Source organism: Myxocyprinus asiaticus, chromosome 37 (genome assembly GCF_019703515.2).
Source record: "Myxocyprinus asiaticus isolate MX2 ecotype Aquarium Trade chromosome 37, UBuf_Myxa_2, whole genome shotgun sequence".
NCBI lineage: Eukaryota > Metazoa > Chordata > Actinopteri > Cypriniformes > Catostomidae > Myxocyprinus > Myxocyprinus asiaticus.
In genome coordinates, this window is record NC_059380.1 from 29,738,184 (window position 1) to 29,759,004 (window position 20,821).

Genomic DNA, 20,821 nt, shown 5'->3' on the forward strand with positions numbered 1-20,821 from the left:
TGTAGACTACATTTTTACTGAAATTTCAAGAGACTGTCCCAAGTAAACTTATTTTAAATGCCTTAATGTTGATGTGCATGTTGTATGATGAAGAATATGGCAAGTACAAATGTTAAAAGTGGAGGAGTTACTACAACCCCAATTCTGAAAAAGTTGGGACAGTATGAAAAATGCTAATAAAGACAAAATGTAGTGATTTGTAAATTATATTCACCCTTTGCTATATTGAAAACACTACAACTACACATTGTCATGTTTTACCTTGTGAATTTCATTGTTTTTTTAATTTATTTTTTTATGTACAGTCATTTCAAATCAGATGATTGCAACACGTGCCAAAAAAGTTGGGACAGTCGAGTGTTTACCAATGTGAAACATCACCATTTCTTCTAATAACACTTATTAAGCATTTGGGCACTGAAGACACAAGTTTGTTCAGTTTAGAAAGTGGAATTTTCCCCCATTCATCCATTATGCAGGTCTTAAGCTGCACAATTGTACGGGGTCTTCGTTGCCGTATGGTGTGCTTCATAATGCACCACACATTCTCAACTGGAGATGGTCAGAACTGCAGGCAGGCCAATCTAGGACCCGCACTCTCTGCTTATTCGGCCAGTATGTGGTTTGAAGTTGTCCTGCAGGAAAATACAGGGACGTCCCTGGAAAAGACGGTGCTGGATGGCAGTATATGTTGCTCCAAAATGTGTACATATCTGTCTGCATTCATGGTGTTCTCCTAGATGTGTGAGTTACCCATGCCATGGGCACTGACACACCCCTGGCCCATACAGACACTGGCTTTTGGACCTGATGCTGATAACAGCTTGGATGGTCCTTTTCCTCTTTGGCACAAGAACACGATGGCTGTGTTTTTCAAAAACTATTTGAAATGTGGACTCGACGGACCAAAAAAACACAGTTACACTGTTCTGCTTTCCATCTAAGATGAGACAGAGCCCAGAGAAGTCGGCAGCGCTTCAGGACAGTGTTGATGTATGGCTTCTCCTTTACATAGTAAAGTCTTAACTTGCATCTGTGGATGCAGAAGCAAGTAGAGTTGACTAACAAAGGTTTACTAAAGTAATCCCAAGCCCATGTTCATGTTTATGATATCAATTACAGATGATGTTTTTTAAGACAGTGACGTCTGAGGGATCAGAGATCACGCGCATTCAGAAGTGGTTTTCATCTTGCCCTTTACGCACTGAGATTTGACCAGATTCTTTGAATCTTTTAACTATATTGTGCACTGTAGAGGGTGAAATGCCCAAAATACTTCCAAATTGTCTTTGGGGAACATTGTTTTTAAAGTGCTAGTTTATTTGCTGAAGCATCTGTTGGCAAACTGATAAGTCTCGAATGATCCTTGCTCTTGAAGGACTAGGCTGTTTTGGAGGCTCCTTATATACTATGACATGATTGCCTCACCTGTTTAACATCTCCGGTTTCACATCATCTTATTTCAACTCATAAATTGTTATTAGTCTTAAATTGCCCGTCTCAACTTTTTTCGAGTGTGTTGTAATCCTCTGATTTGAAATAATTTGTACATTTTCAAAAAACAATGAAATTCACAAGGTAAAACATCATATGTTTAGTTGTAGTGTTTTCAATATAGCAAAGGGTGAATATAATTTACAAATCACTACATTTTGTTTTTAATTAGCATTTTTCATACTGTCCCAGCTTTTTCGGAATTGAGGTTGTATGCAATACAATTACTATTTTGACCAATAATTTGAATAGTTAAAGCCATTTTTTATTTTTCTTATCTAGCACACCCTGACCACGTAATATGCACTAAAACTCTCTGGTTCCAATCCAGGTCTCCATAGTAAATTGGGGGTACAAATTTGAAAGAACACATACCAGTATGAATCAGGCTGTGTCTTTCCAAGTGGTAACGTTGGAAAAACCTCATGTCACACATGGAACAAGCATACGGCTTCACTCCTAAATGTAGAGCATCAATTTTTAGGGAATGTTTTCACAAAACAAGTAGCAAACAATTGTTAATGGTGTGTAAAATGTAGAGCATGCTATGCTATTGATACTTGTCTTAAATATGTTGCATGCTGAAATAATTTATGCTGCATTAACAAAATTAACCACTGTAAGCCTGACCTTAAAAATGTTAGTAAACAATCCTAGCCTTGGAATGGTTGGAAATCACTATATTTGTATTTCACAGACATCCAAATATAGCAGAACGTTTTAGCTTGGGTAATGTGTAATAGTATGCCGGGGTCCCTAGTAACAGTAACGATGCTGAATCAAGATGTACATGTATGCTTAAAGAATAATTGACCAAAATATCATTAAAATGTATTTTTCCAAACTATGTCAGAGTGTGGGACTTATAGATGTAGGACTTACTGAGTTACAAGGTAGAAACATTAGTACAGGACTTTGATAGCAATAGTAACTAAAGAGGGTGGTTCTTCACAAAGGGACAATTTTACAGTGAAACTAGCTATGGTTTATTGAATTGTTCAGGTTGAAAAACGGGTAAATCAAATTGAAAAATGAAGCAATGGACAAATGAACCAAGTGGAGAACAGTTTGTGGGGGTGGTTATTATATTGTAATGCATTCAACTGGAAAAGGTTGTCAAGCGAGTCAATATAAAAATTATTTAGCATGCACATAACTTACATGAACTAGTAAGAGGTGGGGGTTTGATAACACATACCCGTATGAGTGAGGCTGTGTCTCTGCAGGTGATAACGTTGAAAAAACCGCATGTCACACATCGAACAAGCGTACGGCTTGACCCCTAAATGCACAGAGCGCCAACAGTTCATATGTATATACACATGTGTACCTACATGTGTGTGTGTATTTTTTTATTTATACAGCATTTTTAGGAAAACATTGTGCTCTTGTATGCCAAGTGTATCTGCAGTACCCAAGACTGAAAAAAGTTGAAATATATAAAAATAAAATAATAAAAAAAAAGTTCCTTAGAAACCTTTTAAGGGATGGTTTACCCAAAAATGAAAATTCTGTCATTATTTACTTGCATTCTCTGTGGAACACTGAGCATTCCCTAACATTCAGTCAACATTCAATTTCATTGCAGAGAAATCTTTTTAACATACAATGAAAGTTAATGGTGACTGATGCTGTCATTCTGTCTTAAGGGTAGCGAATACTTCGTTTTCTCTCGTGCACTTCCATCTCACACACAGTCGAGCGCTTTAGCCTCAGAGAATACTTTGACTGCGAGCCCATACCGACGCATTCAACACGTGCTTTACCACTGCGTTGTGATACTCTTAGCATCACAGTCTAGTCAATACCAGGCGCATGAGTAGATGATGCAAACAGTTGCAAACTGTACGTGTGTCTAGAAAAACTGGACTGCACGCAAACGGACTGCACGTATACTGTTATGATGATGAAATTTGTGTCACTCGCACTGTGTAAGACAAAGTAGCATGCAGAAACCTGAAATATACTTTGGCCTTGACATTTCTTTTGTGTTCCAAGGAAGTCAATAAGTCATATGGGTTTACATGAGGGTGAGTAAATAATGGCATATCTATTCCTTTAAGGAATTAGATATGTATTACATGTGTCCTCTATTAATTTTCTATTAATTTGTGTGTGTGTGCCACATATCAAGTTCCAGTTGTTAACCCCACCTGTTGATGAGCCCTCCTCTGTAATGATAAACCGTTATTTCCAGACTTCAACACTTTTTTGAGATCTAAGCTTGTAAAAGATTAATAATTTTCAAGAAAAAGGGGAGGTAGCATCATCACCAGAGTGGATTATTTGGTCTATTTTTAAGCTTGCTAATATATTTTAAGCAATATGAAAAATACAAACTCGAGTTTGATGTAGTTTAACAGATTCTTGTTCTCTCCATAAAATACTAAGAGCTGTGTGAGGCATTTATAATACTGTTTGCCTTATGGAAGAGGGGTACGCAGAGATTTCACCTACCCGTATGGGTGAGGTTGTGTCTCTGAAGATGGTAAAAACGCATGTCGCACATGGTGCAAGCATACGGTTTCACCCCTAAATGCAAAAAGCAGCAGCGTATTAACCTTATCGCCACCAATCAACTTAAATCAAGTATTGATGGGAACTGTACAACTGAAAGAACTATGTAAAACATTGTTTTTAATTATTTCAACCATGGTTGTGCACAATGACAACCTAAGTTGAATGCCTTTAAAATTCCAATACAACACCTATATTTGAATTTTGAAATTTGTAGTAGTAAACATGATGTAAAATTGTAAATTAAATTTGAATATAGCTTCAAGTGTGGATTTAAATAAAGAAAAGACATTTTTCGTTATGAAATACCCATCAAAATGTTAATATACACAAGACATGTGTCATTAGATGACATTATTATACTTGAATAAAGTTGAATTTGGATTATCCACACTTAACGTGCTTTGCTGCTGTCCGCTGCATTACGGTTCCAACAGAGATTTACAGATCCCCCCGGCAAAGCACAAACAGAGCATTGGCTTCAGTATGAGAACAGCACAGTTTCTGTGAAAAAGGAGTAAACATCCGAACGGAAATTGCAAGAATTTCATACATTTATACAGTACTTGTAGTTGGTGATATAAAGTCAACAACTATATACCCTATTCCTCCGCCACCCAATTCAGATACGATACTGTGTGTTAATCTTTATCATTACCATCAAGCTCCTAAAATGGCATAAAAGAACCATAAAAGCACCATTAAAGTAGTCCATATGACTCATGCATTTTATTTAAAGTCTCTTTAAGTCATTAGCTAGGTGAATCTCAAAAGACTGTGTTAAATAAATATATAGTCTGCAAGCGCAGCGTGCTTCAGTAAATGAGTTGTGTCACACACACACACAGCATGCGTGGGCTGATGACACACTACTGTTTTCGGCTCTCTGAGCAGCACGCAATATGTGAGTGCTCCACACGAACTCCATCTCAGATGTAGATGCGTGAAAGTTCGGTTTGCTTATAACATGCATTGAGATAAGAACCGGAGGAGCATTTCACCAGATTTAGAATGAAAAGCATATTAAACAACTGTGAACTAGCCCACACACAGTCCTTGTAGGTCACAGTCTTCCTAGAGTAAAAAGCCCCAGGGTTTTAAAGAGTTTTGATGTTTCAAGTATGACTGAAATACATTACTATTGTATAAGAAATTCAAATATTTATTGATTTTTATTGTTGCTATTATTGCTATTAGCAATAATAACAACAAAAACAACATTAATAATAAATATTGTATTATTGTTATTTTATTAAATTACAATAACATTTAAGTTGACTGGGTTAAAAAAAAATAACAGCAATGAAAAGTGGTCTGAAATCCTATTACAACTAATGTGAACAAAAAAGGTGTAAAGAGAACTGGCTTCTTTTTTTACTGAAGACCTTTACTGGAATTACTGTTAATTTTGCTGCTGCATTATCCAGTTTGGCAACTATTTATAAAATTTAAAAATAAAGTTTTTCTTAATAGGCAACATATTTTTATGTAATCATTTGTTTTTTCCTCTTTTGGGTAATGAAATAATATGCAGTTAGAGGTTTGTATTTCTTTCCATATAATAGAGTACCCCCAATCAGTTCCACACAGTGAGGTATAGATATTTTAAACTGATTAAGAAAAAAGCAACATTGGTATCGCAATGGGGTCCGGCGATAATGAGAGTTCAAGTATCGGAATCTAATCGAGAGAGAAAAAAATGGTATCGGTGCATCCATAGTTTTGAGGTCTGCACCATGATGTCAAGGGAAGTTCAGTTGATGTGCGCACACTCCAGAGATACAGTAGGTCAGAGCAGAGTGGATGATTGGCATGAGTAGTTCTATGATGGCTTGCACCACACTCACATGAAAAATCCAGGCTTCAACTGCTCAATAATGTGTTGCAGATGAGAAGCATATTAAGCACGTATAAATCACAGAATGCGTTATAATAAAATTTGCCAAAATTAGCTTGGGTAGCCAGTGAAAAAAGTCAACCACTAGTGATCATAGTTCTGCAGTTTGTTTTATGCATATGTATCTTTGTTTTTTATGGTAAATTACTGTAATGTTTTTTTTTATTTTGTTTTTATTTATTTATTATTTTTTTTTAAATAAGCATCAAGACAGAACCACAAATGCTACCATTCTGATATATATAGAGTTGTGCTCAGAAGTTTGCATACCCTGGCAGAAATTGTGAAATTTTGGCATTGATTTTGAAAATATGACTGATCATGCACAAAAACTCTCTTATTTAAGGATAGTGATCATATGAAGCCATTTATTATCACATAGTTGTTTGGCTCCTTTTTAAATCATAATGATAACAGAAATCACCCAAATGGCCCTGATCAAAAGTTTACATACCCTTGAATGTTTGGCCTTGTTACAGACACACAAGGTGACACACACAGGTTTAAATGGCAATTAAAGGTTAATTTCCCACACTTGTGGATTTTTAAATTGCAATTAGTGTCTGTGTATAAAAAGTCAATGACTTTGTTAGCTCTCATGTGGATGCACTGAGCAGGCTAGATACTGAGCCATGGGGAGCAGAAAAGAACTGTCAAAAACCTGCGTAACAAGGTAATGGAACTTTATAAAGATGGAAAAGGATATAAAAAGATATCCAAAGCCTTGAAAATGCCAGTTAGTACTGTTCAATCACTTATTAGGAAGTGGAAAATTCGGGGATCTCTTGATACCAAGCCAAGGTCAGGTAGACCAAGAAAGATTTCAGCCACAACTGCCAGAAGAATTGTTCGGGATACAAAGAAAAACCCACAGGTAACCTCAGGAGAAATACAGGCTGCTCTGGAAAAAGACAGTGTGGTTGTTTCAAGGAGCACAATACGACAATACTTGAACAAAAATGTGCTGCATGGTTGAGTTGCCAGAAAGAAGCCTTTACTGCGCCAATGACACAAAAAAGCCCGGTTACAATATGCCTGACAACACCTTGACACGCCTCACAGCTTCTGGCACACTGTAATTTGGAGTGATGAGACCAAAATAGAGCTTTATGGTCACAACCATAAGCACTATGCCTATAGTGAAAAGAATACCATCCCCACTGTGAAGCATGGTGGTGGCTCACTGATGTTTTGGAGGTGTGTGAGCTCTAAAGGCACGGGGAATCTTGTGAAAATTTATGGAAAGATGAATGCAGCATGTTCTCAGAAAATACTGGCAGACAATTTGCATTCTTCTGCACGAAAGCTGCGCTTGGACTTTCCAGCACGACAATGACCCTAAGCACAAGGTCAAGTTGACCCTCCAGTGATTACAGCAGAAAAAGTTGAATGTTCTGGAGTGGCCATCACAGTCTCCTGACCTTAATATCATTGAGCCACTCTGGGGAGATCTCAAACGTGCGGTTCATGCAAGACGACCAAAGACTTTGCATGATCTGGAGGCATTTTGCCAAGACGAATGGGCAGCTATACCACCTGCAAGAATTTGGGGCCTCATAGACAACTATTACAAAAGACTGCACGCTGTCATTGATGCTAAAGGAGACAATACACAGTATTAAGATCTAAGGGTATGCAGACTTTTGAACAGGGGTCATTTCATTTTTTTCTTTGTTGCCATGTTTTGTTTTATGATTGTGCCATTCTGTTATAACCTACAGTTGAATATGAATCCCATAAGAAATAAAAGAAATGTGTTTTGCCTGCTCACTCATGTTTTCTTTAAAAATGGTACATATATTACCAATTCTCCAAGGGTATGCAAACTTTTGAGCACAACTGTATCTATCTATCTATACTATATATATATATATATATATATATATATATATATATATATATATATAGTACTGTGCAAAAGTCTTAGGCACATAAAATGTTTCACAAAAACATTTGTCTTAAGATGATTTATATCTGCTACTTTAATGAGTCAATAGGAAATAAACATTTTATACTCCCAAACATTCCTTTTGCAAACAGAATACAACAGAATAGAACAGGGAGCCCTGCAACAGATGGCATGGCCCTCACAGAGCCCCCCACTGAACATCGGATCAGTCTGGGATTACACGAAGAGACAGAAGTAATTGAGACAGCCTAAATAAATAAAAGAACTGTGGCGAATTCTCCAAGAAGCTTGGAACATCCTATCTGCCAACAACCAAGAAAAACTTTCCAGGTGTAAGTAGGAGAATTGGTGCTGATTTGAAGGCAAAAGTGTTCACACCAAATATTGATTTAGCTCTTTTTCTGTTTACTGGACTTTGTATGACGTTAACTGATTAATGAAAACTATTTATGTAATTCTTTTTTTTAAGAAATCCTCACTTTGAAAGTTTTTCACAAGTGCCTAAAACTTTTGCACAGTACTGTGTGTGTATATATATATATATATATATGTGTGTATATATATATATATATATATATATATATATATATATATATATATATATATATATATATATATATATACACACACATACATACAGAGAGAGAGAGAGAGAGAGAGAGAGAGAGAGAGAGAGAGAGAGAGAGAGAGAGAGAGAGAGAGCGTGCACTGTCAGTCGATTAAAATATTTAATAGTCAATATTCGCAGATTTTGAAAGTGCTGAAATTTTACATGAATACTTCTTTTCCTTTCGAAATGCATGCATTTCCTTTTTAGGAAAGAAAACAAAATGCAACAATAATGCTTTATTACAATTTTCCAAACAAAGTCTTCCACAGTACAAAGATAAAAATACACTATAAAAGAACAAATTCAAGAACATTAAACGTTTCCCAAAGTCTAAGAGGGAGGTTGACTAATTGAAAATACTAGTCCCCATAGGTTGCATATTCATTGCAATGCACATTAAATCTCTTAAACCCTCATCCTCCACAATAATATGCTGTGGCTGGCTATCCACTTTGAATATGGAATTTCACATGATTTACGGCAGAGCGTTAAGCGCAGATTTGAGTTATACATGAAAAGCGCAGCAAAAAACGTGTTCACAATGGCATACTACTTCTGACTTTTTCTGCTGTTACTGCCGACACTGCACACACAAATGGCACTTCATCCACACTGTCCAGTTATTATTTACTGATGCATCGGAAGGTCAGTGGCAACAGGCTCAAAGTTTAAATAATTTGAGCTGAGAAAGCTCCAACAACCTAGGCCTACCACACTGGTCCCTCATAAGTGCCATGTATCGTGTATTTGGCTTTTAGGTGATAGTTAAAAGTTGATGTACTTCTTTGGTATTTAATTCCGCTGTACAAAGGCTGCAAAGTACTTGATTTTTGTCACAAGTCCCAACTGGGTTTGTTTTGTAAGAGATGCTTTCTCCATTACTTGATCGTTAACATGAAACTGCTGTAATGTCCCACACATTGCAAAAGTTCTGCCCTACTTCAACCAGTGTTTAGAACTTACAAAGAGCTGAATAAAATGTCAGAATCTAATGTGAAAATTGGTAAATATGTTAATGTGTTATTTTATAAACAAAATACAAATGAACACAGTATACCTATTTAATTAAAACACATGTTAATGCATTAATTTTGACAGCTCTAATATAGTATAGTGTGTGTGTGTATATATATATATATATATATGATTAATATAAGATTCACGATTTTATATAATCTGTGAACAGTGTTGAAAAAAAGCAGTAGGGGTAAAATCAAGCGATAGAGATATTATCATGTTCACCGGGACATTTCATCATGATCACATGAACAGAAAACAATGTTGCAAATTTTGAAATATCAAGTTTTGCCTCAATATGGTTCGTAATGTTTTTGGTTCGCGAAATATCGAAATTCGATATATCGTCCCATCCCTAATATATACATATATATCTATTCAGTATGGTAGTATTTGTTGTACTGTCTTTATGCTTACTTGAAACAAAACACAATGTATTACAGCAATTTACCAAAAAATACATACAATTGTGCTCATAAGTTTAAATATCCCTGTCAGAATTAGTAAAATATTGGCCATTTTTGGAAAATATTACTGATTATGGAAAACACTATTATTTTATTTAGGAATAGTGGTCAGGTGAAACCATTTATCATCACAGAATTGTGTGTGCCCCGTTTTTAATCATAATGATAACTGAAATCACACAGATGGCACTGACCAAATGTTTACATACCCTTAATTCTTAATATTGTGTATTGCCCCCTTTAGCATCAATGACGGCTTTTGTGATAGTTTTGAATGATGCCCTTTATTTTCTCAGGTGGTAAAGCTGCCTATTCTTCTTGGCAAAAAGCCTCCAGGTCCTGTAAATTCTTTGGTTGTCTTGCATTAACCGCACATTTAAGATCTCCCCAGAGTGGCTTGATGATGTTGACGTTAGGAGACTGTGATGGCCACTCCAGAACCTCCAATTTTTTCTGTTGCAGCCACTAATTGACAATGATCTGAAACACAAGGCCAAGTCATGTTGGAAATTCCAAGTGCACCCCATGCACATCTTCCCGGCAATTTTTCCTCCAATATTTTCAGATAACATGCAGTATTGCTATCAATTTTCACTAAATTTGATAGCAATACTGCTGTAGCCCCCCCAAAAACAGCAGAGATCCACCTCCATGCTTCACGGTCGGGATGGTGTGGTTTCTTCATTGGCCTTGACTCCTTGTCAAGCATGGTGTTTATGGTTGTGACCATAATGTTCAATTTTGGTCTCATCACTACATATAATTTTGTTTCCAGCTGTTTGGCATATTGTAAGTGGGCTGTTTTGTGGTATTGGAATAGCAATGGCTTTTTTCTGGCAACACTGCCATGTAGCCCATCAAGTATCTCCTTATTGTGCATGCTGAAACAGCTAAACCACTTTGTTCCAGAGAACTGAACCTGTATTTCAGTTGAAGTTGCTTGTGGGTTTTTCTTTGCATCCCAAACAATTTTCCTGGCGGCTATGTTTGAAAACTTTCTTGGTCTATCTTGGTAGAAACAGAACCCCTAATTTTCAATTTCTTGATCAGAAACTGAACAGTACTGATTGGCATTTTCAAATCTTTGGATACCTTTTTATATCCTTTTCCTGATGTAAAAAGTTGAACTACTTTTTCTCACATATCCTTTGAGAGTTCTTTTGCTTTGGCCATGCTTCAGTATCCAGCAAGTCAGTGCAGCCATGGATGAAATGTGCAAGGGTTTTTCAAGAGCTAAGAAACTCATAGACTATTTCTACACAGACACTAATTACAATCAAATAAGGCATAGGTGTGGATACATACCCTTCATAGCCATTTCAACTTGTGTGTCAACTTGAGTGTATATTATCAGGCCAAACATGTAAGGATATGTAAACTTTTGATCAGGACCATCTGTGTGATTTCAGTTATCATTATGATTAAAAAAAGAGCACACAAAATTCTGATGATAAATGGTTTCCCCAGACCATTATTCCTAAATGAAGGAATTGTGTTTCCATGATCAGTCATATTTTCCAAAAATAACTAGTATTTTACAAATTCTGCCGAGGGGTGTGTAAACTTATGAGCACAACTGTATGATGCATATGCATAACACTTTAATCTTGAGACAACTGATCATCAGAAGGTGCACCAATAATAGTTGACAGTATACACTTTAAACCCAAGAGCCCATTTGTTCCATTTAAAAATATAAAATTTGAAGCTTGAGAAAAGGTAACAGTAACATCAGTATCATCATGTAATATTGTAGAACACAATTTCACCCGCCTGAACCAATGCACTATAGTGTAAGAAGTACTGAATGTGTTTACTGTTGTTGCAAATAGTAGGCAAAGCATGTCAACAGACAGCATCAAAAGTGTGTTTTCAACCAGTAAGACTTCAATTTTCTGTTAAACTATGGTAACAGTGTTCAGGTAGTGTCTCTTCGAGCATCTAAGGAGGCAGGGTGGGGGTAAGATAGAAAGACACATACCAGTATGTGTGAGGCTGTGTCTCTGCAGATGGTAACGGTGGAAAAAACGCATGTCACACATGGAACAAGCATACGGCTTCACCCCTAAATGACCAGAGCAAAATATTAACCATGTGCAAACTCTCTCAATAATGCAATCTAACAATTTTTCAATCTGAGAAACTAAAGAATACAGCCTAATGCTACACTGACAGTTGAAATGTCGAGCTTAAATATTACTATTTAACTAAATTATCATTAGTTAACAAGAGACAGATAATCAAATTATACAATAATTCTTTAACAAAGTGAATGAAGATCAATGTTGGAAGTTTAGATTTGCTTGATTAGGGCCTTTAAATCTGATTCAAAATCCCTTACTATTATTGCATTGTCTGCAGTGTACCTGTTTTTGTGTGTAGAGCAAACAAAACTACTCTCTATTCTCCCAAACAACTGATAATGTTCTATAGATGTTACACAGTATAACAAAGAACAAAAATGAAATCATAAGGAGTGAAGGACAAGGTGGGTTAAAATGTTAAAGTTTATACTACTTGAGGCATGTGTGTGTTAACTACCCACTGCCTTCTTCAGAGGGCAGATCTGTCAGAAATCTGACAAGTTAATTCTGCTCTTCAACTAACATTAACCAAGTACAAACAACTCACATCCTCCAGTCAAAATTCTTTAAAGGACAATTATGCACTTTCTACCCTTAAAACAATTGACAAAATAACACTGATTGATATATGAAACACTGCACAAAATTATGGATTGCATAAAAATAAAAAAAATACCTGTTAAAACAAATATAAAAAGAACAGGCCAAACTTGACAAATTGGTCTGAAGAAATTGGCAAAATGTTTTCAGGCGTATGAATGTGACTAATGCTCTATGAGTGCAGTTAAGGAACAATCATGTGAAACCCTCCAAAACAGCTTTTTTACTAAATGTCAGCGAGAATAAAATCTGTAAATGTTACAGCTCATTAATTTGAACAGTAGGGTACAGCTAAAGGCATCCCTTAAGGAAATGTTGCTTTTTTCTGGTCACAAAATGTATCAAGGTCAAATTTTATTTATTTATTTTTACTGAAAATTGATGGAGCAACATAATGTGTGTGAAAATAAATAATTAAAGGAAGTTTTTTTCGATTAAAATAAAAATAAATAAAAAAAAAATAAATAAAAAAAAAAGTGGTGAGGGAGCTTTTTACCCCACACTTGGGGTAAAAGCCTCCCTCATTTGGGGTAAAAGGCCCCCAGGGGGTTTAAAGTGATATCATGTAGATACCAGGTCAATAGTTATAGGGCACAATTTGTCAACTAATGCAAATAATTTAGAGACAGAAAAATGCTTTTTGAGTAAAAACAATTAAGGTGAGGTTTACTCCAAATAACTACTTAATTTCCTGTTAATTTCTAACACGTTTGGCATTTTATTACATCTCAAGTATTCTATAAACAAAATAATCTCTATTATGATTGGATGAGTCAATGGGAGCCCACTCTGAAAAAATGTTCAATCTATTCCCCCCATTTAAGAAAAACAATGTGTTTAATAGGGGCCTTTAGCCCCTGCAACAGGGGGGCTGTTTACCCCAAATAACATCCTTAAACTTACTGAACAGTTATTGTAAAATGTTTGATTTAATAATCTTAAACAAAACTGAAAATGCTAAGTATTTTGTCTAAAAAGAAATGTGTTAATTACAGGGATTTTCATTAGCTACATAAATTTGCAACATTTAAAAAAATAATAAAAAAATAGATAAAATTGCCTCAAAATCAACCTTTAGACATTATATGCAAAGATCTCATGGAACAGGAAAATTTTCCAGTGTATAGTGACAAACAGGTGTTTAGGAAAGTGCTGTGGTAGTTTTTGTTGTTATTTAGTGTTTTGGGAAAAAATTAAATCAAAGGAGCTTTTTACCCCACGGTGCCTTTAGCCCTGTTGTACCCTACTCGTTTCTTGTAAGTGCTAAAGTGAAGCAGCAGTTTAATGGCAGGGTGGGGGGGTGGGGTGTACAAGAGACAACACATACCCGTATGGGTGATGCTGTGTCTCTGCAGATGGTAGCGTTGGAAAAACCTCATATCACACATTGTGCAAGCAAATGGCTTCACCCCTAAATGCAAATGACTAGAATTAGAGTGAACTTGATCAAATCAGCTTCAACAAGATGAATTTATGATAAAAAAAAATAATAGCATATTCACAAGTAAAAAAGCCACTAAATTATAAAAAAGTATAAGACTGCTAATCCTCTTTAAAAATTGACAAATGCAACTGAAGCCTCCATGCATCATACAATTGAATGGGCTGAAACAGAGAAACCTGTTTTAAAAAATTGGTCATAAATGCTTCTAGATTTGTTCCTCAAATTGAAGTTTGTTTTAAAAAAAATGCCCACTACAGTAGAGTCTTTGAGGAAAAGGTGCTATTTGTTTCTAAGACATAAAGGTGCACTCAGTAAGTTTTTAAATGGCTTTTACTCATCCGAACAGTACCAGTGGTTTTGGACTTTATACTGACACCTATCATCATGACCGCACAAGTTTGTTTACTAACTACAGCCGCTTCATACAAAGATGTCCGTTTATGTTCTGTTTTGTTACTTTTAGTCTGTTTTTTTTTTTGTGTCATCATACATCTGCATAATGGGACATTATTGGATACAATCCAAACAAATTTTCATGCATTGTTATGCACTTGACTGTAACCAGTGACGTGCCAAATTCTGACTGCCTAGTATGGGTATGATTAGGGATAGGTGTAGGTATGGCCTTCAGGGACATCTGAATCCCCACTTGATTCTTACTCCATGCTACCTGATTGGTTCTTATCCCTAAAGCCCACCCTACACCCACCGCTTACCAAAGTAGGGAGTCATTGGTCCCAGACAGCCGCGACTCGCAAGCTATCTGCCGGCTGAGACCATCATATGCTCTCGTTTGGAGCTTGATGTCGTGCTGCACATCCGTGGTCCATGCCGTGAGAGCAGCAGGTCATAGCAGTCTGTTTTATCACTCCAGCAGGGACCTTTTTATTCATGACATTTTATCTTTCCACTTGCATTCATTCTCTTTGGACTGTCTGGTGGATCACACTTTTGCTGATCCATACCATCACTCTGGACAATATTGTTGACTTGGACTCCATCGTTATCTGTAGTAAGAGTATTGTGTTTTATTGTTATATTGTTTGGTTTGCTTGTTTACATGTACTTTTATATTTGAGCGTTGGCTGAAAGCGCTACATAAAGCCTGTTAATATTATTGTCATTATTAGTGGTACTAAGGCGGTAAATTGCATGGCACAGGTTTCCATGTGTTGTTAACATGGCAAAACCCATGAGAGGGCAACCCACTCAGTGAGTGCATTTACATGTATGTTCTTACACCAATTATGCTTAATAAGCCGACAACGCACGTGGTCATGTAAACGCAATAAACAGCGTCCCTATATCGGTGAAACGTCATAAATGGTGTAAGAATAAACCGATCGACACAGGTAGATTTTTGCCCATTATGCCGATTTCACGAGGCATGTAAACACTTTAACCGGCGTTCTCATCGGCTCATCCAATGTGCGCATGTGTTGAGCGCATGCCTCTTCACGGTTTGACAAAAGCAGAGAATAACGCAATTATTTCAAATGTCATGCAAATTCGGATTTCTTTATCAGATTTTTTTAAATATGCTGATTTTGGAGAGTAATCAGCATATTGGTGTGTATGTAAATGTGCTCGATGTAAAATTCAACCGCTTTTATTGAGCTACTGATATGACTGAAGTCTTCTTTTAATGTGAGTGAGCATCATTTTAAATGTTTTTCTAAAAAAGTGCTAATTATGTCTGCTTTTTTACATAGGCGTAAATTTAGGTAGAGATGGCAGGGACATGTTCCTACCAACTTTCAGAAAATCAGAAATGTCCCAACCACCAAAGGTCCTAAGTATAATCAATCATGTGTAAATTATTTTCTGACCTATTCTGAAGCAGTGCATAAACGGTGCTGTCCCATGGCAACTGTTACTTTTCTCAACACTGTTCAGGATGCACCAATCACAGTCATTTGTCAGTTTTTAAAAAAATATAATTTACATTACACAGGCAGATTTACATACTTTTCATAAACAAATGTTTCAGTCAAAAATGTTGCATGCAGCCCAATGAAGAATTCAGCTTTTTTGGACAGTAAGCGCCTTCTTGAGAAAGACACGAAAATTAGAACGATTCTGTCAAGAGTTGCAGGATTTTAAGATGCTAATATAACTCCCAATAAATGTTTTATTTTGCACATTGGAGAAGAACATCAACACAGTAGGGTTGCACGGCATACTGGTGCTATGGTAGTATCATGATACTAAAGCTTCAAAATACTGGTATTTTTTAAACGGTAGTACCCTCAATACGGTAGTACCCTCAATACGGTAGTACCGTAAGTAATGTTGTATGTGCGGTAGCAAATATTATTTTCGCTAAAGCCTTCATTTGAATCAGACCTATGTTTGCAATAACATCAAAAATGTAGTCTTTGAGTGGCATCCCCTTCATGCAGTGCCCTTTAAGAGTGCAAAATGCTGTTTAGAATTTGCCACTTATATGGTATTGTTTATTTTTCAATGTGTGGTTTTCCCATGCTTCAAACACACACGTCTGAATCCCAGTGTGTTTACTAGGACAGAGGGGCAGAAACGGTTGTAATAATGAAACAGCTGCTCAAAACTTATTTACAATGTTACAATATATTTATTTTTATGTTACCAACATTCAAATAATCATAGAAATAAACAAACAAATGGTTTAAAGCCGTTGCTGTTTGAACTGGCTGTTTTGATGAGGCAAATGTTATCTTAACATCAAACTAAGAATGTATTAGGTAACAAGTTAATCCATTTGAGCCTTCTCCCTGTTAATCCATCAGTTATTTTTACCACTTCCGGAGCAACAAGTGGAATGGCTAATACTTTAGCCAGTATAGTATCGTAAGATATAATTATGGTATCGTGACAACCCTACAACACAGACTGGAAAAATAATGCTTTGTCAATAAAATAAGGCATTTGTGATCAAAAAAGTCATTAGCTGTAGGCTAAACCTAAAGTCTACTTTGTTCAGAAGGCCTACTTGCTCCAGATAAAAATGTAAGTACATATAAATAAGCAATATGAGAAAATATTATGCGGGAGTGAGGGGAGTTGGAAAGCAGAAAGTGGGGTAAAATGTCAATGCTCCATTCTCCCCATAATTTGTTTATCTTGTAATGTCATTTTGCCCATGTAAATTGTTAATGTACTCTCCCCTTTGTTTTGATTTCCATTTGTTTAATGCTGGATAATACATTTTACAGAAATTAACTTCATGTCCCTTGGATTTAATTTTCGAGGTAAATCTTCATGCAAAAGATGACATTAGATTTTGACCCATTAATCTTAGGCTCATCGCATCGCTGTCACATTACCCAAGTTTATCGCATATCACATTTTTCCACCTAACCGTGCAGCCCTAGTGGTCAGTTCTTAATTTGTTTATTCTTTAGAAATTCCTAAAAAAAATAATAAAAAAAGTCATATTTAATATGGTGATGCAGAGAAATAACAAATGAGACTTGAGTTAATAATTTGATTTTGCCTATATTACCAGACTGTCTTTCTAACATTTTCTTAATACAACATTTTTTTAATACTATCCTTGCAATATGTCCCTACCAACTTTCAAACCAAGCATAAGCCCTTGCTTTTTTAATTAGCAAAAACTTACGGAGTGCACCTTTAGCATTGTTATGAAAATAAGAACAATCAGAGATACTGAACTCAGTTACATTATTTCACAGAGATACCTCAGTTTTGTGTGCAAAGCAAAATACTTTTTTTTTTTAAATAATACACATTTTATTTTTTAATGTTATTCATCAAAATATCAGCCAATTTTCTAGACACCAATTAGAAAAATATGTATCGCTAATAATGTGGTGCAATAATACTTTCTAGGTAAAGCCATTATTAGTAATTTCTGTACTGATCTTCAACCAAATTGTGAATGCGAGTAAGTATAGTATTGAATGGCAATTGCACAAAACATGTTTTGGGTTATTAATATTCTTTCCAATTATACTGTGTGATTTATTACAAGGTAGAGACACATGTTGAGTGCTAATATAAGTATTAACTTGGCTATCTTTTCAAATTAAAAGTAAATACATTCTAAATTTACTGTGACAGGGTTGAAATAATGTAAAGCAGAATTAGGGTAACCACATATTTAGGATTAGGGCAGTTGTTGAAAAATTGTATCCACTGGTTGACCCCCATTCTGGATGGTTACAACCCTGATACTTTTGGCTTGGGAAAGGGTGCATGGTGCAAGCATATGGCGCAAGCATATGGCTGTACACCTAAATTAAAAAAGTAATAGTTTATTGCGACAAATCTGCATTTTTACATATTGTATTTTTGGTCCTTTGATCAAAATATGTGTGATTACTTTGTAATCTGGCATACAATCCATATATGGATTATGAAATATTTAAAAATTAATTATCTAATTAGCCACCACAGTATTATAAGAATGATAGACAGCTTAAAAGATTCCACATTTTTTGAGAAATACATTTATCAATTTGCACATGGATACCATCATTCCAATTGCACACTACAGAGTGTAATATGCTTATTTTGTGCATAGCCTCATGGACTCGTACCCGTATGGGTGAGGCTGTGTCTCTGCAGGTGGTAACGCTGAAAAAACCTCATGTCACACAAGGGACAAGCATACGGCTTCACTCCTAAACACAGAGTACCAATGTGTTAAGCTCTGAAGAACAAAGACTTTCAGCTCAGTATGTCCACCACCCCAAAATGCATTTTACATAACTATGTCCAATCTCGAGTTTGTTGCAGTCAAACCTATATTCCAAAATAGTTTTTTGGGTGTTTGCCTAAAAAGCTTTATTTGTACTAACGCTATTCAGCATTGCTGCCAACTTTTTAATAACATTGAGTAAACAATAGGGGTTTAAAAACACATCGATGCATCTGACAAAGAAATTTCAATGCATCGATTAAAGAGTTTAAAATATGATTATCACTACTATATTTATACCCAATGTGATTCAAATACCGTCTCAGATAACAAGAGCATTCTAGCAACAGATGCGGAGCATGAGAGATTGAAGGGGAAATAGGGCCATTTTAAATTAAGAAAAGTTCATGCTGCCGAGTTCACTACCTGCGACCCTACATAGCATAAGCTGGCAAATGGATGGATGGATGCTGATAAAACATAAAAAGATAAAACATTCTTGTGAGCGTGCTTGACAAGCATGCCTCCGTTCTGCTGCCTCTCCCATTGAAAATGAATAGGGAACTGGCAGGTACAACATACATACCATGTAAAACCACCTTTACACTACAAATAGATTGTTTTTAATTCTATAACCATGCTTGATTTTAACATGGGCCTTTTCTGTCTTCGCATGACGCATTTAATTTGCAATTATGTTTTAAAATGTTAAACGTTACATATTATGAAAATCTATAACGCATAATCTAGGGTTTATATACTGTCTGCTTGTGTGTGTTTGCATCGAGTCATTGTGTTAATTAATTTTTTCATATCAGATTTATAATGCATGTAACATTAGTATTATTTTTCTGTTTATATATGCAGCCATACATAAGCCAAACCTCCTTGGTCCTAAATGCATCTGTGACTCTAGTGCTCAATATTGGTGCATGTCATGCTGCCTAAATTCATAACATTCAGTAAAAATTTGGAACATTTTTTCTGCATTTTTTTGTTTGTTTTATAATTATAAATCATTCTAACATAATCGAATCTAATCATGACAAGGTTTTATATTTCACAATGCATCGCAATTTTTAGGTGAAGAATCTTATCAAATCATTGTCAGTGCAAACATTTACACCCCTAGAGAGCAACATCTAAAAAAAAAATGTAGCTTCTGCAAATTTGCAATCAATTTGTTGATGCAACTTTTTAAGCCAATAGAGCACAACAGTCGGGTTCCAGAAGTAGAAATCCCATTCATTTTATACACAGATGAACTGATATTTAAATTATATAAATAAACCTTTTAAGACAGACCTAACATGAGCTTCGAGGTTAATCGATGTTATATGCTTCTGTCAGAGCCATCAGTTCACATTATTTTAACTTCATTGCATCAAAATGATGTTTAACAGTGGAATTCACGGTGAAGAACTGCACTACCCATAACCCAGCAGATTGAGTTTGTCTCCCTATATTTTGCAATATATATATATATATATATATATATATATATATATATATATATATATATATATATATATATCTTAATCCCATTCCAGTTTCCATGGCTATTTTAATGGTGAAATCCAGTGTGAAAAATATAAACATGCGCAAAAAACAAAAAACAGACAAAAAACTAAGATAGCTCAAGATGTTTAAACGATAAACTTTTTCTGGGTTCAATACAAGTTAAGTGATAGCATTTGTGGCATTATGTTGATTACCACAAAGATGAATTTTGACTTCTTCCTTTTAAATTTTTTAATTTTAAATTAAATAAATAGATAATTTAAATAAAAATTGAGGTTACAGTGAGGCACTTGCAATCGCTGACAACTGTGACAGTTGTCAGCGATAGTTTTTTCTGGGACCAGTTGTTTCTCGGTAGGGTGCTGTTGAGCGTTCATACGGGATACCAGGGAGGAAGTTATTTTAGGAAGCGCGAATGTGATTGCGGTCTCTCTCTTTTCTCCTTTGTTGTCGGGGTGTGCAGGTCTTTCCAGGTTACACTGCCGGGTGCATGACAGAGAGTCTCAGCTTGAGCGTTGCCTCAGCCACAACTCTGCATGTAATAGTGAGGTACCTCAGCTTGTGGGTTATAGTTGTGGTGCGTGCGATTCTTACCTTAGACGGAGTTTGTGTCCCG

At 35.7% G+C, this 20,821-nt stretch overlaps 1 protein-coding gene across 10 annotated transcripts in view; it reads right to left on the bottom strand.

Annotated features, from left to right (window-relative positions):
• znf740a (zinc finger protein 740a) overlaps positions 1 to 20,821 on the bottom strand; it is an 84,302-nt gene that overhangs the window by 12,434 nt on the left and 51,047 nt on the right. For 2 of the 10 annotated variants that reach the window (XM_051676632.1, XM_051676630.1), the window contains 5 exons: positions 18,584 to 18,667; positions 13,923 to 14,006; positions 11,893 to 11,976; positions 2,693 to 2,776; positions 1,870 to 1,953 (listed from right to left, as the gene is read on the bottom strand). In XM_051676632.1, coding sequence (XP_051532592.1) covers positions 1,870 to 1,953; positions 2,693 to 2,776; positions 11,893 to 11,976; positions 13,923 to 14,006; positions 18,584 to 18,667 — 420 coding nt within the window. The remainder of the gene's footprint in view (positions 1 to 1,869; positions 1,954 to 2,692; positions 2,777 to 11,892; positions 11,977 to 13,922; positions 14,007 to 18,583; positions 18,668 to 20,821) is intronic. The other 8 variants (XM_051676638.1, XM_051676631.1, XM_051676637.1 and 5 more) reach the window with 6 other exon arrangements.